Consider the following 21,973-nt stretch of genomic DNA (forward strand, 5'->3'; position numbering starts at 1 on the left):
CGTGGAATCCAGGGGAGTTCTGCTGTTAATCATTCTGAGATTCTCAACCAGTAGGAGACCAGGGAGGTGCTGTTATCACTATGGGCAGTCGAGAAAAATCCCCATGCCTCCCTGTGCCGAGAATCAAAGGGAAAGTTATAAAAAAGGACTAAGTGACGGGCAATCAGCGACTTCACTGTTAATCCCTCACCTTTGTATGCAAACCCATACAATAACACCAATAAATACGTAGAAAGAAAGTGGAAGTTGATTCGCTCTCACATCTTTAAGGATTTTTAAAGTTCTGGTAAATGCTTAGAGTGCGTCCTTTGCTACAATACATAGCACAAAGGTTTTCCTAAAAGGTGTTTTCACAACGATGCTTTGGAACAGTGGTTCCCAAACCTGGTACTGGAGAACCCCCAACACTGCACATTTTAGACGTCTCCCTATTCAAACACACCTGATTCAACTCATCAGCTCATTAGTGAAGACTCCAAGACCTCAAATGTGTGTTTCAGATAAGAGAGACAACAAAAACGTACAGTGTTGGAGGTTCTCCAAGACCAGGATTGGGAACCGCTGTCTTGGAAGAACCACTTTTGGTTCCTCAAAGAACTTTTCAGTGATCAGTTCCTAAAATAGTCTTTTTTAAATAAAACTAATGTTTTAATAATCTAAACATTATTCTTATTCTAAACTAAACTCTGCAGGGCTGCGGCCCTCTAGGAACTGAGTTTGACACACCTGATCTAAAGAATCTTTTTCCACTATAAATGAACCTTTTGTGGAATGGAAAGGTTCCATGGATGTTCAATGTTCTTAATGGAACCATCAATGCCAGTAATGAAATAATTCACAAAATAATGTCTCCATGAATCCACTGTAGATAAAGCAAAACTGGTAAAATAAATAAATAAATAACAAGCTAATTGCAGATTTTTCTTATTATTATTTTTCAGTCCCCCCCACCCAATACAAATAATCTGAATGAATGAATAAATAAATGAATGAATGAATGAATGAAGATGGCATCAATGGTACATGCAGCCTTCTAGTTTTTGTCAAGCAAGTATAAGCATTGCTTTTTTTTTGTTATTCAAGATTGGTAACGTCTGGTCTTCACAATGTCGGCAAAACCTGATGGACACAAATGCACAATACATTTTTCCATGGGCTGCATATAAGGGGAACCTGAGACAGACTGATAGTATGGGCAGCATATGTTAGATGTTGTCTTCTGTTCTCTCTCATATATCTTTCTCTGCAATGCGTGCCAGGATCTTGTGTGTATGAACAGTAACTTTTACGTCTTTGTGGCTCATATCATGGGAACATTCTCATTACACCTGAGAAGTGATTATTAGAATATCACAAGGAAATGGCTTTGGCCTGTTGCTATGGAAACGGCACTAAAACGGCATCAGTATCCATGCATTTCTTGGCTAATTCTCTGCACCCCGTGCTCAGTAATCTCAGTGGCTGTTTACAATATCTCAGTATTGGTTGTGTGATATTTTCTTTGGAAGTTAAGTTAAGCCTGTTAAGTAAAACTGAATGCAAAATCAACTGTGGAACGACTTATTGCTTTATAACAAGAATAAGATTCAAGTCAGACATGATCCAGGACATTCCAGTTTTAATATATATACAGTACAGACCAAAAGTTTGGAAACATTACTATTTTTAATGTTTTTGAAATAAGTTTCTTCTGCTCATCAAGCCTGCATTTATTTGATCAAAAATACAGGGAAAAAATTTAATATTGTGATATATTATTACAATTTAAAATAATTGTTTTTAAATTTATTATACTTTAAATTATCATTTATTTCTGTGATGCAAAGCTGAATTTTTAGGATCATTATCACATGATCCTTTAGAAATCATTCTAATATGATGATTCATTATCAAAGTTGGAAACAGTTCTGCTGTTTAATATTTTTTCAGAACATGTGATACTTTTTAGGATACTTTGATGAATAAAAAGTAAAAAAAAGAAGAAAAAAAAGAAGCTATGTTTTTAAAATATAAATATTTTGTAATAACAAAATACACTACTGGTCAGTAATTTGGGGTCAGTAATTTTTTTTTCTTTCTTTTTTTTAAATAAAATCAATACTTTTATTCAGTAAGGATGTGTTAAATTGATAAAAAGTGATAGTAAAGAAAATATATTATTAGAATATATATTATTAGAATTTTTATTTTTATTTTGAATAAATGCAGTTCTTTTTAACCTTTTATTCATCAAATATATTAGACAGCAGAACTGTTTCCAACACTCATAATACATCAGAATATTAGAATGATTTCTAAATGATCATGTGATAGACTGGATGTTACATGTGACACTGAAGGCTGGAGTAATGATGCTGAAAATTCAGCTTTGCATCACAGGAATACATTATTTTTTTTAAAGTATATTCAAATAGAAAACTATTATTTTAAGTTGTAATAATATTTCACAATATTACTGTTTTTTTTCTGTATTTTTGATCAAATAAATGCAGGCTTGATGAGCAGAAGAAACTTCTTTCAAAAACATTAAAAATAGTAATGTTTCCAAACTTTTGGTCTGTACTGTATATGTATAGTTTGGACACACCTTCTCATTCAAAGAGTTTTCTTTATTTTCATGACTATGAAAATTGTAGATTCACACTGAAGGCATCAAAACTATGAATTAACACATGTGGAATTATATATGGAATTATATACATAACAAAAAAGTGTGAAACAACTGAAAATATGTCATATTCTAGGTTCTTCAAAGTAGCCACCTTTTGCTTTGATTACTGCTTTGCACACTCTTGGCATTCTCTTGATGAGCTTCAAGAGGTAGTCACCTGAAATGGTCTTCCAACAGTCTTGAAGGAGTTCCCCGAGAGATGCTTAGCACTTGTTGGCCCTTTTGCCTTCTGTCTGCGGTCCAGCTCACCCCTAAACGATCTCGATTGGGTTCAGGTCCGGTGACTGTGGAGGCCAGGTCATCTGGCGCAGCACCCCATCACTCTCCTTCTTGGTCAAATAGCCCTTGATGCCTTCAGTGTGACTCTACAGTTTTCATAGTCATGAAAATAAAGAAAACTCTTTGAATGAGAAGGTGTGTCCAAACTTTTGGTCTGTACTGTATATAAAAATAAACAGATGTTTGGGTTCATGGGGCCCAAAAATTACTTTCATTAACATTTTTGGCTAAGATATAAGATATAATAAAATAAAAATTTAATAAACTTGTCCAGAATGCTAAAATTACATTAAAATATTGACTGAAAGCAATGCTTAATTATGCCATGCTTGGCCATTCTCTGTCATTTACCTCTTCTTTCTCTCTTTGGTGTCATGAATCAAAGTTCTCCAGATCAGTATTATTGACTGAATTCCTCTGTTCAGTTTCCCACTATGAACAAAACCCCTCACAGACCACCCTTATATGAGGCTCAGGAGGTCAGGAGCTCCATAAATCTTTGAACTGATGAGACACAATTGATGTTTCTCAGGTGATGAGCCTGGGAACCAGAAGGACGGATCTAAAAATAGAAGAAAAGACTGCAGTGGGATCTCAAGCACTGAAAATCTCACGATAAAACAGCGTCATCCCAACTCTCCAGATCTAGATCCATTTTTTTCCCCCATCTGATGAGAGTTCATAGTAATCATCGGTTGTCAAACTTTAAAGGTGACATATCATGAAAATAAAGGTTTTAAGTGCTATCAGGTCCCCTGTGCATCTAACGATCAAGGAAATGTGAAGAGATTAACCTAGTAACTTTGTTTTGGTAAGTCTTTTTCTGCAAGCGTCTGAGAAAATGAGCGCGTCTGATTTCGCTCCCTTGGTGATGTGGCAAAGGGATCTCATTATAGTATTACCACCCCTTCATCTGTAAGCTTCCAACCACAGCACCATCATTGTATTTTTGCAAGCAACAGCTATGTACCAGCTCTAATTCAATGGCGAAAGTTTAAGCAAAACACTAGACAGCTATTTGTAAGAAGTAGCAGCTGAAAACATCTACTGTATTTACATGTAGGTGTTAGTAGCTACTCGCTTTTTTAGTTAGTTGCTTCATTCAGTTTCTCATTTGTTACTTACTAGAAGTTATTTGGGCTTTCAGAAAAGCAGTGGCAAAACCATGGCAACAGAAGCCCCTGACTGTGAGTCACACAGGGATTGTTGCAGTGAATGTCACAATGCCTCTTGCACAATCTCAAAGGGTGAGAGAGCACATTCCTGCTTTCTGCATGAAAAACAGGACGAGGGGTGCGAGACCGACGTGTATAAGTGCAGGAATCAAGCCCCGGGCACAAACTTTCTGCTGGCGTAACTGCACTACAGCACGTCCAGCACATATTTTATAATTACAATAAGGTTGAGTCTGTTAGCATTAGCTAAAGCAATAGCTAGATGAAATAACAATCAACAATCATTTTAAGGTATTTAATGTTTTTGGTTAATGCTAATTTCTACTACACTTTTCAAGTTGTAGATACAATACATTTATATTAATTCATAAACAAGCCTGAACAAAACAAGCTATAGTATATTTATAAATTAGCACTGAGATGGATTAAGAACTGTTTATTGTTAGTTGATGATTCCTATGCATTAAATAATGTTACAGAATTAAAGCTTACTGTTAAGTGTTCATGCAGTAACTAACCCCAAAATAAATTAATGCATGCAAGTTATTTTATTCATTATTTCCAACAAAGTGTTTAAATACATGTTACAAAGGAAATTTTATTTATTTATTTATTTATTTTTGAGTCACTCCACTTGACATTATACGACATGAATTAGCCTTCAAAAGGTCAAATTATTTAATATTCTGCAGGGGTCTTCTCTATGATATAATTTCTACTTATTTATTTGCATTTGTGTTGCACAAATTGTCTGATTTGATGGGCAAATGTTTTTCAAATATAAGTAATAAACTGTATTAAAACACTTAAGTTTTATGTTCTTAAACATTTTTCATTTGGAATGATAAAATAAAAATACATGTGAGTGTACACATAACACATTTTTAACAAGGTTTTTAAATACATTTACATATTAAGGTATTATAAGGTATTAAGTTATTAATTAGTATTATTTTTATATTAAGTATGAAATTGTATTAACTATTAAGGTATTGTATTAAGGTATTATTATTATTATTTTCAAATATCATAAATCTTTAATAATTCTCTTATGTCTTTTTATGTATTTTAAGACTTCTTAAGACTTATTTCATAAAAATCTTTTGTTTTTGGTGAGTCACACCACATGACATTCTGTTGAAATTGCTCTGTTGTGTGGACATGTTGAACTTCTGTTAACGTCCTGTTATTCCAATTCATATTCCTGCATTTCCAGGTATGACCATTTCGAATTCATCAAATAAACCAATTATACAAATTAATAATTTTGCAACTTGTGTGTACTAAAATGAATGCTGTCAATCAAGACACAAGATGCAGCACAACCACTGATGATAATTCTGCAAAAGAAATTCAGTTGTGAATATGAGCTTTATTTTTAAATATACAGCATATGTGTGTGTGTGTGTGTGTGTGTGTGTGTGTGTGTGTGTGTGTGTGTGTGTGTGTGTGTGTGTGTGTGTGTGTGAGCATAGGTTCTTTGCAGACAAATAACCACTTGATCTCTCCTGATAGAAAAACTAGACCATTCTCACACAACCTTACACATCTTGGAATCAGCCTCACGGGTAGAAGCAAACTATTAAACGAGCACTAGAAGGCAGGTTACCACACCTCACTGAAATGTTCCAGAGGATCCACCCCTATAAAATCTCAGACATGGTCTCCATAAATAAGAGCAAACCGAATATAACCATCATAAAAATAAGCACGGCTGCAGGAGTAGCCAGAAGGAGAGCAAAAAACAACAGCTTTGCCATGAAAGAGGAGAAGGAATGCGTGTGTGAGAGACAGACGGGGGGTCTGTCAGTAGCAGGAGGGATTTCACTCATGATCTGGCAGGGAAAACTAGGCCAGGAAGAGCAAGACAGTATGAAGCATTGCGTGATGACCGTGTCCAAATGTATAGTCGTGTAGAAACTATAGATATGAAGCCTGACTGAAAGTAAACACATTCAGGGCATATCACGTGCAGCACGCCAACACACACATTGTGGTCTTCGCCCATTTTTTCCATTCAAATCATATCAGAACCAAAACTAAAACACTGTACTGTGCCACTTGGACATATACTAAATTATATTAGGGTTGACGAGTGTCCAGACTACAAAGCATATAAAAATTAAAAAAGGGGAACATTTTTTTAATTATTTCATAAAAACTTGTATACCATTTTCAAGACAATTTTAAATGGAATGACACAAAAAATGTCACGTGGTGTAACCATAAAAGAAAAAACTTTTCCTACACCTGTGCACACACAACTTAATCATTGTTTTAACAAAGTTTTTTATATGTATTTTTAAAGTAAATAGTGCTTTACTAATATCATGAATTATTTAAATTAATATAGTAAATATCTTAAGTTTTTGGCAAGTCACACCACATGACATTTTAAAACATGAACAAGCCAAAAAAAATCAAATCTGATATTTTAGGAGATTCACTCACCTTGACACAGTCATAAGGGTCTTTATAGTCCTTTCTGTGATATTATTTCCTTTTTTTATTTGTTTGCACAACATAACTTTGATCTGGTGGATAAAGTTTTTCAATTATTGATAAGCGTTAAACTGATACTGTTAGGATATTATTATTATTATTATTATTTGATATTCAGTCATTTCAACTGTTTTTCAACTTACAAATATCATTAATTATTTCATAAATATCTTCTAGTCGCACCACTTGACAATTTTTTACAGCACTAAGAAGGCAAGGGGGTATATACTATATTACATCCCAGATTTTTAATGTGGTCTCAGGTTTACGGACTCCACTCTACATACAAGCCAATGATATGAAACCTCATAAATGTGTGTTGACCATATTGACCTGCTGACGTCATTCATGCTGCTTTGTAGCAGCTTATAAGCCCTGAATGTCCCAATCTCCTACGCATGTGATGTGCTCATCACTGCAGTAATCATTGCACATTACAGCAATCAGTCCTGGTCTCTATGGCAGCTATTACAATCACAGCTGCCCAGGCGTCTATACGTGTTATGATCCACGGAGGTTCAGTAATAGATGTGGTTTACGCACATTTGTGACAAAGCTCTCGCAAACATAAGTCGTACAGCCTACGCGTTCTTTCAGTTCACACTTCACAGCATCTAGCACCTTTTCTGAACATTTGTTTGTGTTCATTCAGTAACATCTGAGATGGCAAACTGGGATCCATTACAGCTCTGCGCAAATGTTGTTTATCTGAGGCTGCGCTTGCAGGGTGAATTAATTGAACCGTCTGAGTAAATTAGTTACTAATCGGTCTCAGAGGCATGAAAAAATGCCCCATGTTACTCATTGATAACAGCAAGCTGCTTTTCTGGGTCAAGGCTGCACGGCTCAGAAAAAAAAAGCAGTCTGGATCTAAAAGCTGACATTTAGGGAAACCAAATGATGTGCTTACTTACACAACAACACTGTTTTTGCTCGAGATAGAACCACTGAGGAAGAGTTTTGCGCATTCTGCGGTAAAATTAAATATTTAGTGCTGTCAAACACAAGAGAAAACCGTCCCTGGCTTTCAGTAAGGAATTATTTAGATACAAATCAAGCTCTCATAAGACTTTTCATCTTGCACAATAATATAAAGTGGAAAAAACTGTTTTAAAAACACAAAGAGAAGTGTAAATGCGCGTGCAGTTTTGTTGTGATAAGTTTCAGCCTTAACACAGAGATGGTTTCACACAATGCTGCAAGGTTGCAGCACAGCATGTCTTCCATTGTGGTCATTCTCTCTTTTTCTGTCATTCTCAGCTGTTACAGGTTTGCGGTGTGCATTTCAACAGAAAACAGGAAACAGCTGAAGCATGTATGCGAGTTCTCGGAAAACACAAACATGTGCATTTATTTGCAATCGGAGGGCTTTAAATTTGCCACGTGCTAAGCTTACTGTCGTGCTCATTCTTTATCACCTTTACCTATCTGATATGTCATAAACCGATAAAGTTTCTAATTAGTTTCAGAGTACATCAAAACAGTTTGACAGACAAATTCAAAAGAATAGGCTTGGCTGCTGAGGTGAACACTGTTTACCAAGGGTTTGGCCTTCCTTAAACACCTCGTTCAACATCAGGCCAAAGTACAACAAATTCACACACAATAAATCTTTTAAACTCTGATCGGTACAAGAACATAATGCCACTTTTGAGCCAGAGACAAAATAATAGCTGACATTTACAGTACTGTTAAAAACAATCTAAATGGGCGAATCACATGAGATCTACCAAGATCATGTCCAGGTAACATTTCACCCTAAACCACTAATATATTTTGCTAAAAGAAAATATATATATATAAATTAATATTATTTTAAGCAATTTTCCATTTGCATACTATCCTTATTCTGACTGAAATTCAAAATCTTGATATTTAAATAAGATTCAATAAACCATTACAGTATAGTAATTATAAAAAAATAATGTTATTTTTATATGTATGTTATTATATATATATATATATATATATATGTGTGTGTGTGTGTGTGTGTGTGTGTGTGTGTGTGTGTGTGTGTGTGTGTGTGTGTGTGTGTGTGTATAAGTGTTAAAAAAAAGTGTTGATCTAACTGACTAAGATTCTGAAGAAAAATAAATCCAAAAATATGACCTGGATATGTTCCTGTGAGATTTGCTCATATGTGTGAAATGTGAGAAATGTGAGAAAATGTGAGAAGAGGTTGGCATTTATATTTCTCTCTGGTGTTGCCGTAATGTTTTAGTGTCTGGTTATCTATTCCCTTCTCTGAGTCAGCAGTTTACCACATTCACCACAGGCCAGAGACCTTCAGAAAGACACAGAGAAACCATGAGCAAGAGAGGCCTTGTAAAATGTACCCAGCAGGGCCGTCGACAGCAGGGGCGGTTCTAGAGGCGGGGCCAGGCCCCTGCTGAAATCTGATTGGCCCCTGATTGGCCCCCGTTCCATCAATCGTTGATGAGAAGAGCAACCGGAGAATTCTTCACAACGATCACAGATGCAATTCCACCCCCAAACAATTGGCGGCACTCGCGGCAGTAATGTGTCGATGCAACTTGGGAGAAGAAGCAGAGGTCTTGGATTTATATTCAGGCGGCAAGGAAGTCGACCGGAAGTTGAAGTCGGCCGCGTGCCGCCATCTTGTAGCAGAACTTCACTTGCGTTAGCATTCCCATTGACTGCCATTCATTTTGGCGTCACTTTGACTGTGAATAACTTTACATCTGAGGCGTTTAAAGACTCCGTTTGTCCATTATTTATTTCTAAAGATACACGACAATGTATAAAAGGCTCCATTACCTTCTATGTTACATTATGGCCCCGTAGAAACAGTTTTTGTAAAAAATAGGCTAACGATTGCGTCATAACCACTCGACTCTCTGTCGCATTACCGTACAGACAGGAGGAGAAGCTCGCAGGCAATTAACTTAATATGGCATACTGGCGTTACATTTTAAAATACTATACAAAATATTGAATCAGAATACTTACTCCTGCTCACTCACGCCAAAGAACTCCCCGCTCAAGCTCTCCGTCTCTGCAAGATTAACGATGGCAGTTTGCAAACACAGCTACTAGAAGATTTACATCTGTCAGACAGGTTGCTGACGTAATCAAGCTTAGTTTGAGTCTGCGTGTCAGAAACAGAAGTGCTAAAAAAACGCTAAAAATGGGCTTCACTTGTCTCAATTGAGTTCCAATGGGGTCGCTGTGTCCATTTCTTTTACTATGCTTTATAAAGCTATGTCTATGCTTTATATTATATTTGCTTGACTGTGAATGGCTTTGGCTTGAGCGATGCAGATCAGTCTCTGATGTTATGCCAGTTAATTAAGTTTAGTGTGTGTGTGTGTGTGTGTGTGTGTGATGCATTGTGTCCTTTATGCACAGTATAAATAAATGAAAAAAAAATTAATTAATAATTAAAGAATTAATAACTTTACTGGCTCATAATTTTTTATTAGAGCGTTTGAAAAAGGAATGACTGCCGAAATGTATGTGCAACGTACTGAATAAATTATTTTGTGTGCTTGAATGTACCCTGTACTTGGCCCCTGAATGTAACTTGTGGCCCCTTAATGGCCCCTGTTACAGAAAAATCCTAGAACCGCCACTGGTTGACATGCCACTGCTACGTGTCGTCACGAAAGCTTATAATTTCCACGTGTTTTTAAACCTTGCCACTTGTCGATTTAAACATTAAAAAGCGTTTAAAGCATTCAAACACAAATTTCAACTGAGTAGCTGGTTAGATCGCGCGCTGTGTTCAGTGCGCACGCGGAGAGAGAGCCGCGTCTGACAGACAGCAACACTGAGCCGAGCTCTAAGCAATCCTCCTGCACCTTTACCTGAACGAACAAATACAAATCGCAGTTTAAACAAACAGAAAAGGACGTGTAACAGCCCAATTCAGCACCGCGGTGTTCTGTTGTTCAGGCTCACGTAGAGAGAGGCGTCTCGAAACACTTGAACAACGAATTTGTCTGTTTTTGCTTTTGTATGACAAACACATAAAAATATGTCAAAATAACTTGGAAAATATGTTCGAAAAAAACTATCAGTTATGTCTAAAGTGAAAGTAAACAGTTGAGGAAAAAATCGGATGTGTATTATATTGGATGCATTCATTTTCTCTTAAAGTGACCGCGCCTAATTTAGCTACTAGCTGCTGTAATGTTAATCTAATGAAAAAAAAAATTGGAAAAAGAAAAGCGCTCGCTGCTCTTGACTGAATTACTTTGTAGTTTTAACAAGAATTAATGCATGGTCAAACCAACAATTATTCAGACACCAGATATAATTTTTGATATAGTGTTTTTTGTTTTTTTTTACTAGTATGTGCAGGACACTATAATTAATTTATGTAAGTGAGTATAGCAAAATAAAGCGAACTGTGGCATATTATACTCAAAACAATTTCATACAGTGGATTACCAGTGAAATTGATAAAAAAAAAAAAAAAAATATATATATATATATATATATATATATATATATATATATATATATATATATATATATACACACACTTTGACCTCACCATGTTTTGCTCACGTGTTTTTCCCGGAATTGCTAATGCAACCTTTACACACCACAGACTGAACACAATAAATCATTGCTTGGTAATTGGTCAACAAAGTATTGACAGTTGTCTGAAGTTTTGTTTGATTGTAATCCATTACATATCTTTCTATCAAAGTTATCTGATATTAGGATGATATTAAGATGAATTTGTTCTGACAGTCTAACTCTGAGCTCTTGTCATATTTTATTAACATTTTCTAAACTATAGCAAATAAACTGTGATAATGTGAGAAATGTTGAAGGTGTCTGAATAAATTTTGGTTTGACTGTATGTTTAATTTTTACAGTGCTATTTTACATTTAATTATTCGGTTTCTGTACCTGGACACTAACAAACTTGAAAAAACTTAAACACTGTGTAAATAGCACAAACAAATAAACAGAACGAACATACAAATTAAACAATTTCAAACAGGGCCCACTGGTACAACCTGCACCGAGGCCCCACAAACCCCAGCTACGGCCCTGGTACCCAGATATTCTGAGCTTGTCTCTCTAAATGTAAATGCAGGAACAAACATTCCATAATAGAAACAGAGTGAGAGAGCAGAATGACATAAAGATCTGGAAGATCCCTAAAGGATGAACACTTCAAAAGAGACCTTTACATTCACTAACACTAAAAATGTGGTGTTGTTTTGAAAGAAATTAAGACTTTTAGCAAAGAATCCTAAAAATTTGTTACCACACAAAAATGAAATAGCACAACTGTTTTCAACATTGATAATTTTAATGTTTCTTGAGCAGCAAATCAGCATATTAGAATGATTTCTGAAGGATCATTTGACACTAAAGACTGGAGAAGTTATGCTGAAAATACAGCTTTGCAATCACTGGAATAAATAAATTTGTAAATATATTAAAGTAGAAAACAACTATTTTAAATAGCAATATTTCACAATTTTACTATATTTTTGATGAAATGCAGCATAAGAAACTTAATTAAAAAATCATACTGACCTGAATCTTAGTGTAAAAGTAAGTGTGCTTATATTGTTATTTTTTGTTATTACTAATTGTATCATAAGAATACTTTGAGATACATTTTTATTTGACAAATAATCAACATGAATTTTATAATATTTGGTTTGTCTCTCTTTTGCTTAATGACTGCAGCATTTGAGCTGCATGAACTTCACTATAGTTCTAAGTCTAAGGTGTTTTATGATTTGGAAAGAAGCTATAGTGAAGTTCATGCAGCTCAAATGTATATATAGCAAAATTTATAGACAAACTAAAATACATATCAGCAAGAAAGAAGAGACGTCTCCACTGGTGACCCTCAGTATCACTTAACTTATCACACATAAACACTAATGATAAGATAAGTGTAAAAACAACAGAACAACAGCAATGTTCTTGATGCTCACTTTATATAATACTCTGCAGAGAAACATATAAGGTAAGGCTATAAAAACTTCTTTTAAATGGCACCGAATACTTCTTTTCTGATATGCTGGAGCCTACACAAAAAAAAAGAATACATATTGTGTTTCCTTTCATATGTATAATTAATAAAAAGAATAAGCATATACTGCCAGTTCTACAGAAAACACTCAGTCTGTTCTGTGGGATTGAAAGCGAAGAACACCTGGCAGGAACAGAAAGAGTCTGAATAAAAGAAGAAAGAGTGAGAGAGAAAAGCAACCAGGTGAGTCTCTCCCACAGTGACAGAGAGACTGCAGTTTCCTTCCAGCTGCTTTCACTCAGGTCCTCTTTTGTTGTGGCCCTACGCTGCAGATTAAGAACTTGAGGGTGGTTGAGCGCCGAAAGGCAGATGTGAGAAGAAAGAGGAACAAACGGAGCCCACACAGTGTGGAGAAACACACACACACTTATAGCAAATCCACAGCTGTTTTTAACTGTGAATTCTAGCATCTAAATACAATCTCAAGCTCTGTCTTCCATAGGTTTGTGATGTTTACCGCATATACTTCCTTGGAGACCCAGGAACGCTAGAGCACTTTGGACAGAATGACTTAAGTAGAGTATAAAACAAGCAAGGCGACTTCTGGCAAGGCCTGCAGGTAAATGGATGTATTGGACCTGTTTAAGTCACATGACAACCACACCTAAAGAATTGATGTCCCGTTTCGAACACTCTCGCTGCTTTCCAAGTGTTCAGACAACTATAGATCACACGAACAGCCATCCAGGTCTTTTCATGCTCCCTTTTGTTATACTCGTCTTCTCCCAGCCCCCATCTCAGTCTTTGTCCACTGAATCGAAATACCCTCCAATTCAGAGCGCTACCAAGCAACTCATGAAAACAGAAGCTTGGGAATTGTGCGAGACTTTATTTTAATTTTTATTTTTTTAATGGAGTACACATAATGCCTTGTGTTTGATCTTTTGCTCTTGCTAGAGACACTGATCCTTCCAAACCTGCATGTTTTCCCTTCCTAAACACAAAAGAATGCATCGATACAGACAACTTTATGTCATTTTCAAGCTTTACGTTAGAAGAGCACTATTTGGAAACAGTAGACTTGGAGAAAGCTAAGCATTAGCATTCCCATTTATTTTAATGCTAGCTACTCAGCTAGCACAACATCCCTGAAAGTAGTTTTAAACTTTTCTCAACGTCCCTCAGTTTAAAATGAGGGTTTTCTCATGATCCATAAATGTCATGTATTCAGTAACTCCATAACTGCAGGGAAATTATGATAATTAGCTCATTACCATGACAATGACACACTGACTGTACTAGCAGCTATTCTGAGCTATAATGTCAAATTTCAGTAGGCAGGGAAAAATACCCAAAACATAAATTCTATTAAATACTTTTAAGAGCCAACTAGGGGAAAAGGGCATTGCTAAAACTGCTAAACAATAGAAAATGCTTGTTTTTGGTCATGATGGTGTAATTACCGCACCTATATAAGCAGGGGCTAACTGCTAACTAGCTAAATTTGACCTCTTGGGCTAAAGGCTTGTTCACACCAAGAAAGAAAACTATTAGACTTATTAACCATTAGAAAGATAACTATTATATTAGCATCCACGCCAATACACAAGTTGTAGTTATGTCATCTGCCACTTTATATGCTCATGCTATTTAAAGTTGGATTCTGACTGGCTGTTAATGTTTTTAATAAGTAACGATGGGCATTTATAATTAACTTTAAGCAGGTTAATGTCTAATATTTTTCCAAGCTAGAATCATGCTCTACTGAAGTCTATACAGACTTCCTTTCGTTGTCCTAATGCAGGAAAAAAAGGACAAGAAAAGCAGGTCAGTGACATCAGGGCTCTGTTACTTACTAATGTCTGGCATATAGATGCATACTCAGGTCTGTTATACAAAACTATCCCAGTGCAGTGATCTTAAATATCCTCCAAAAAGCACAAGGAATTACCTAATGAACTGCGATTGTGAGCATGTTTTGATAAAGAATAAGACCAAGTCCACGGGGAAACATTGCCAAGATAGGAAATCTTTTATTACAGAGAAAAAAAAACTTTTCTTCTAAAATATAGAAATCTGTACAACTTCCGCACAATCAATTTACATGAACTGTACAAATTTACAGCAGTTCATCACAACATACCCAAGAATGAGGAAAAGAATGAACACAAGAGATGTACAGACGAGAGAAATCACAAGATACAGACAGCTTTATCTTGGGTTGCTCAGAATTTTTTCTTTTTCTGTTTTTTGTTTTAATAAAAAAAAAAAATAAAGAAAAGATAATAGAAAAAAAAGGAAAGTCTATCAGCACAGAGCATGGAAACTGATATTTTTTACCAAAACAACTTTGGTCCTCTCCAACACTCCTAACACAAATGGCTTCACTTATGAAAGAGGAATTCATGTTAAAATATGAAATACAAAAAGGAACATGTCTACACACAGCAAAATATCAATTATTGGCACTTCCCATATGTATGGTTATGTACTTATTCTACCATATGTTGTACAATAACAATACATTCTACAAATATGGAACCACCTCAGATGCGAAAGTGGCAATAACGTGAATCACTTCTGAAATAACCGACATAAATTCCCAACCCAATCATTCCCTTCTGTTTTTCACATTTTAACCTGCACATCCAAAAGGGTTTCAATGAATGTCTGTGGCCTGAGCTTGGCAATACATTCCAATTGAGACGTGTCTGTCTCAAAGTCACATAACTTCAAAGTTAAACCTATTAGTGCATTTCATGTGCTCTTGCCTCCAAGTAGACTTAAGTTTAGACTCACGACAATACTAAAAACTTGTGTGCAAACGCTTTCCGAACTGAAACGGAGAGTGGAAATGGTTTGCTGATGTTATTTCGGTGGAGGAGGGGGTAAAGTAGTTTAAAAGCTGCAGATCTAAAAAGCACTCGATTTGTCTGTTCCAATTTGGTTACGATCACCAGAATGAGGTTAAAAAGCTTTACTATTAAAACCATCAGGCGAAGGGGCCCATCTGTCTGAGTTCAAAGCATTCAGAAGGGTGGGATGGCGAACTGCATCCAAATATCAAGGTTCAACCCATACTTAAAACGTCAAATTTATTTAAAAACGCCTCTCCGCCTCTTTAAAATGGACCAAAACAACATATAAAGGGACGGCAGTGCATCAACAACCCGGTGTTACCCATGGTCCTCTGGGTTCAAAAGGATTAGCACACATAGGACTGATCATCAGCACCTTGTCTCGGCAATTTATCGGCTGAGGCAAGACCAGTCCTTCGCACGCAAAGCCTGCAAGCTGCTTATTTCTGCCCAATCGCACCAATGTAAACAGAATTGGCTAGAACCAGGAGAACTCTGCATGTCTCTTCCCGTCCCGACTCAGCCCAGTACGTAAGGCTCAGTAGGTTTTGGAGTGTGCTCAGTTTATGTGCTGGCATAAAACTCTCCTCCGGGCTGCAAGAAGGGGGCTGGAGAAGATTGTAGCTGCCCTGATCTGAGGGTCCTACCCCCTCCTTCGCCAGGCCAAGGGAGGGAGGTGATATGTTTTGACGGCGCACTCCTAGTTAAGACTGAGACCGATGACGACTGGCTGGAAAGTGTGTCAGGAGACCCTCTGTAACAAGCGAGCATCACTGGCCCTGCAATTCTGCGATAAGATGGGAAACATTGGTCAGATTTTTGATGCCGTTCTGTTGTCTCTTGTCGAGTACTGGCCTTAGATAGAGAACTAATCTCTGACAGCCTCAATCAGTCATTCAAGAGGTTAAAAACGGCTAGAGAGAACGACCCAGGATTGAAGCGCCTTCAGAAATATTGCAAGCAGAGAAAGCAAATTACGACACCCGAATGAGGAGGTACACGATGGAATGCAGCTGGGTCGATTCGAAACGTCATCCCACACAGTCTAAAATGTCAAAGTGCATTCAACGTCTTTTCTAAACCTGGCAGAAAGTAAAGACCAAATCTGTTCCAAGTCAACAAATACAATAACAAACTTTGCTACATATTTCATTTTGGTATGACGAGGGGCTTAAATAAATCAAATGTTTTGTTGCGTTGAGTTTTTTTTCTCTCTTTTTTGTTGAGATTACATTCATCCAGGAGGGAGCCCCTAGAAAAAGCTACAAACATGAGAACCTTTGCATCACAGTGCCATTGACAGCTAGCATGGGTAACAGTATGACACATGTATTTTATCGCAGCAGAGCCTGTTCATGTCGAGCTGAAGCCCAAAAGAAGGCCCGGGTGCATACCAGACACCAAGAAAAGAGACAAAAGTACCGCTTTGTGGTCCAAAAATGTGAGGTTTTTAGCAAAAAAGAGCGGCTACTCGGGTCTGGCGTGGCTGCCGGTGGGTCTGGGCTTTAGCTCAACAGTGAACAGTGAAATGATAAAAAAAGATTTGAGAGTAATTCCTTTACATTTTAGAGGGAGTTTACGCGATAACATAAACCGTGAAAGCGAAAGTGCAAAGTCAACATCGGCAGATGGTGGTGGAAAAAGCCGTCCCAGGACCGCCGCCGTAGGAGTGAGCTGGGGGGCCGAGCGATGTTTCAGGTCTTCATTAGCTGCCCCAGGGTCAAGCCTCTGGTAGATCCAACACAATAACAGAACAGACAACCAAACGAGTGAGAATTAAACCTACGAGGTTTCCATCGCCTGGACGATAGGACACATCCTGTTTTTTTTTCCTTCTTCTCCTTTCTCTCTTTTTTTTTTTTATTTTAAAAAAATGACATCCGTGACCCATTTAGCTGGACACAGTCATCATGTAGGGTTTAGCAGAGCTGGTGCGGCCCATAACCAGTAGTTCCTCCTTGCAGCTGATGTGACTGTCCACCATCGGGGATACCTGGGCGACAGAAGAGGCGGGGTTGCTGTTTCCAGTGGAGACGCTGGGGTTTCCGTTGGTGCTGGGATGGGACTCGTAGAGCACGCAGATCGAGCCGTCCTCTCCGATACGGTAGGACACTTCGAATGGGTCGACCCACAATGTGAGCTCACTGGGAAGCAGCAGGTAGAGTTGCTGGATGCTCAGGCCGATACGCTGGCCAGCCTGTCCAACCAGAGGGTCCATCTTGTGGTTGATGCGTATGCAGCGATACCCAGAACCTTTGTTGGGACGGTCTGGGAACCAGTGGTGTTTGTATTGCTCTGTAAGAGAGAGATGGAGGAGGGGGTTTTGTGATCTTGCATATATAAAGTATTAAATAAAAATCATTGGTCAACAAAACAAACAAAAATTTTTACATTACATATATATGACATTAAACTCATTTATTTGATCGAAATGTAGATTTTTCTGTGAAACTTGCATTTTTTTTTACGGATTCATAGATATTAAAATTCTGGATGCCAAGTCATGGCCACTATTACAATTCTGTGTTAGTTTCTATGTTATTTCTATGTTAATTTTCTATAAACAATCAATCATCGAACAATTAAATTAAAATCAATCATTTTTATTATAGCTATTAATTCTAATGTACATTAAAGGCATTCATTTTAAGGTATGGGGGAAAAAAAGTTATTGAAGAACAATCACTGATATAAAATATTTTTTTTTTTACTTAGTTGGGAATGCACAGATATTACAACTCTAATAAGTTTGTACAAATTTTTGCGTCATAGCCAAAAAGTTAGTCTCAAAAATGTAAAATAAAATAACTGTTTTAAATTACAAATGTAAATTATAATGCTCATAAAATATACATTTTGTGAGGTTTAATGTTATATTTTATATCTTAAACCATAAAATTGAGCATACTAAATTATTAGTGAAATTAAAGAACACGTTAAATTTTAGGTATAAATGAACATGCATACATGCATATAAATTTCCATCATCAGCTGAAAAAAAAATGGCAGACAGCTCAATAGTTCGATAAACAAACATTATAATTTATATAACTGTTAATTATATTCATCCTTAACTACACTAAGACAATGGTTAGGGTTAGTTAGTTGTTGTTTTAGCTTAAGTTCTAGAATGTTCATTTATACCAGCATTTTAAATAAAAATAACTATAGTAAGTTTCAAAATCCAATATAAACGGTTTTATTTTGGAAACATGGACGTAATTCAAGTTAAGGACTTAATAAATAACTGCCGCACATACCCTAAACATAATAAATGAATCACAGTTTTAAAAAAGAAAACGCAAGTTCTTATAATTTGGCCTTGTGTTGTGGCAAAAAGTAACCATAAAAAGGGGTGAGGACATTTTTCACAGTGTGAAATGATCGTTGGTAGAACACAGATAAACAACCATTAACCATCTGTGTTAGAAGCCTACGTGACGGAGAGAGAGAGAACCATTTGATTGCACAATCCCCTTTTGACCCGAGTCACTAAAATTCTTCAAACACAACGAGAGCAAAAGGGTGAAGTCCTGGCAGAGCAGCTGGAGAGGGAGGGACCATCCTCTTAAAGACAAAGCGTCCTGATTTGATTCAATATTACAGCACCAAATGGATCAGCTTTGCTTTTTGCTAGTAAATGTTTATGTCCACATATTTCCAGCTAATTCTTTCGCTAAACACCAAATCATGACTTTTAAAAGTCCCAAGTAACACCCTACACAAAGGACTCATTTTCCAAAAAAAAAACGACTTCTCGCAATTGCGTTTTCTTTCCCTCCTGGCTCTGTGTATTGGGTGACAGGTGGAGAACAAGAGACAGAGGGATGGGTCTCAAGCCTCTTTGTGAGGCTCTGAAATAGGCCAGGCCCCCGCAGGCCACCTGTAGACCTGGGTTAGATAATGGCGCCTGTGTGCCGTCTGTGATGTGACGTCCCATTCTCCTGAAAGCCTAGTATACAATGATCAATCCAGATCAACCCACCCACAACTCTGGACAGAGCCCAAACCGCAACAATGCTCGTACTATGTAACTAAATGTTTAACAAAGTGAAAATGTTGCTGGTCAACATCCAAATAACAGTGTGGTGGCTGTATTAGGAAATGTTATTCGTAAAAGGAGGCCTGCTGTGAGATTGAGAATTAGGACAAAGCCGTGATGAACGTGTATTTAGTGATGTGATTAGAGAACAGGAAGCGGAGACAGATTTTCAGATCGATCTTACACAACACCTGTGTTTTCAATCTGGCAATCCTCTCTCAAACGCACATTTTAACTGTGGTGAGAAGGAACTAACCCACTTTTTCTACCCAGTGGGGATTATAAGGAGTCTTTGTTCTATTGTGTGGACATATGTCGGGTTGAAAACGCCGAGAAGGGAAGGAAAGAGAAAAACTAAACAAGTCCACTGCAACAGTAATACGTCATGTGTAACAAGCAGCCACACATCCTCCCTTCCTCCACCGACGGCCATTTTGTCTGACTGGGGCCTCAACTACATTTGTTTACAAACAGCATTCAGTGACTGCCTGTTCTCAACAAAAACTGACCATTTAGATTTCTCATCTGACTTCAAACACTTGTATTTGTGTATAACGTAAACTGACTTGTATTACCATTATAATATTATTGTTAGTCAATTTTATGTTTGATTGTTATTTAACTGCTTAACCAAATATTTTTATTCTAATTTATTGTTTTCTAAATCTTAACAAAAACCAGGAAAACAATGGGTGGCTGGAACAAAACAAGATAAGGACATTAAAAGAACGCGTTATTTTTATGGCTAACGATTGACAATAATAATGATTAAAGGATTCCACTATTGTCTTTGAGCATTTTTTCTTTCATATGATCAAATATTTGGTTAAGGAAAGTAGCATAAAATGTAAAAGCCTGTGATGCAAATAAAATTATTGTTAAGTGAATCATTATGTTATTCTATAGTCTATTAAGCATGTTGCGGTCAATTTTAGTACGCTGTGTACTTACACATTTATTATAATAAAACACAGGCACAGTGTGCAACATATGCACTACTACCAGTATGCAAAAGAAAGACATCAACCCCACATCTGATATCTTCAGACTTGCTGTGCATTATGTAATTTACTGCCCACAACATATGGCACGTCATTTTAACATCTATTCCTAAAAACTAACTAGTATCTAATTATAATTTCTTTTTTTCTACATAACTACCAAGCAACTTAATATGAATTACCTTTTCTCAATTTCACTAATAACAGTAGTAGTACTGGGAAAAAAGGTAGTAGCAACACTTGTAACAAATAAAAGACTAACTAACAACAAGTCTATTTAAAACAGAACAACATGTCTAGTATGTCACTAATATAACTACTGATCAGTTATTGGGACGGTGACTAGCAACAATCAAAGACAAATGCTAATAGGTCATTACTGCAATAAGTTATAATGGCTAGAAAGCAAGTCTATTCTATGTAATTTTAACAAAAAAACAAAAACTAGTTTTACGGAATTAATGTTAAAACGACTTGCCACATGAAACATATTTTATTTCTTTAACGAACTGCATAAATAACCCGTCAGTCAACTGAACTATTAATTACGAGATAGATTTTTTTGTGGTCGCTGTTTTCAGCTGTTTATCTTCGTGCGCAACGCGTCCGCGCTCTTCCGCTTATATGTGACCAAGCACATAAAATAGCTCATAAACAGAGAGATCGCTGTTTTTCCACGCTTCTCACAAACAAACGAGACGCATAAATATAATGTATATATAATAATAAATTACATTCGTCTGTTCAGGATGATACTTACCTGCCAGGATGTCCTGTAGAGTCTGGCTGAATGTCTGGAGCTGTCTGTCGTTCACATGTCCTTTAATCCGCATGAATCTCGACAGAAACCCGACGGCGGCGCTTATCTCTGGCTTCATCGTTCCTCGGGCACAGAGGGTATGCATTGAGAGGCTCCGGGCGCTGTATGGCCAATGCGCTTTTGTTTCCGTCTGCAAAATGGTCCTTGTTTTTCGCGTGTTTTATTTCTCTGATGCCTATGCTGAGCATTTATTTGTCGAGGCAGGAAAAATTCGGAGAGTACTATGTGTTCCAGGACGGTACAGTGCTGTGACTTGTCTTGTTTTGTCCGACAAAGCACATAGAGGTGGGCTCCACCTTCCTTCCCCGACACTGTCCTCCAGCAGAGTAGACCGTATCGAAAGCGAGCGGCGTTTATGTAATGCCCCCGCCGCTACCAACAGCGACAGCAACAACAACGAGCCAATCACGACGCTGACACGAGGTGACGTATGCGCGGAGGAGTGGGCTCCTTGCGTCACAACTCTAGAAATAAACAGAGCACGTGAAAAAAAGGCTGGACGATGGCTTCTAACTCTTTCCTCTGAACCACAACATTGAAGATACTTCTCATGTACAACATCGATATACGTATAATAACTACTTATGCTATCTTTTAAGAGATGTACTTCTGCATTCCGTGTTATACTCTGCTGTGATATTTGGAATTTCCCAC

General features: G+C 37.0%; 1 protein-coding gene across 1 annotated transcript; it reads right to left on the reverse strand.

The window, feature by feature from the left end:
* Positions 1-14,607: 14,607 nt before the first annotated feature.
* On the reverse strand, positions 14,608-21,654 carry btg1 (B-cell translocation gene 1, anti-proliferative). Its single transcript, XM_059511145.1, has 2 exons — positions 21,260-21,654; positions 14,608-17,751 (listed from the first exon to the last, which is right to left on the reverse strand). The coding sequence occupies exons 1-2, from the start codon at positions 21,402-21,404 to the stop codon at positions 17,348-17,350; spliced, it is 549 nt and encodes a 182-aa protein (XP_059367128.1). The 5' UTR covers positions 21,405-21,654; the 3' UTR covers positions 14,608-17,347.
* Positions 21,655-21,973: the final 319 nt, after the last annotated feature.

This window comes from Carassius carassius, chromosome 26, assembly GCF_963082965.1.
Source record: "Carassius carassius chromosome 26, fCarCar2.1, whole genome shotgun sequence".
In the NCBI taxonomy this organism is placed as follows: domain Eukaryota; kingdom Metazoa; phylum Chordata; class Actinopteri; order Cypriniformes; family Cyprinidae; genus Carassius; species Carassius carassius.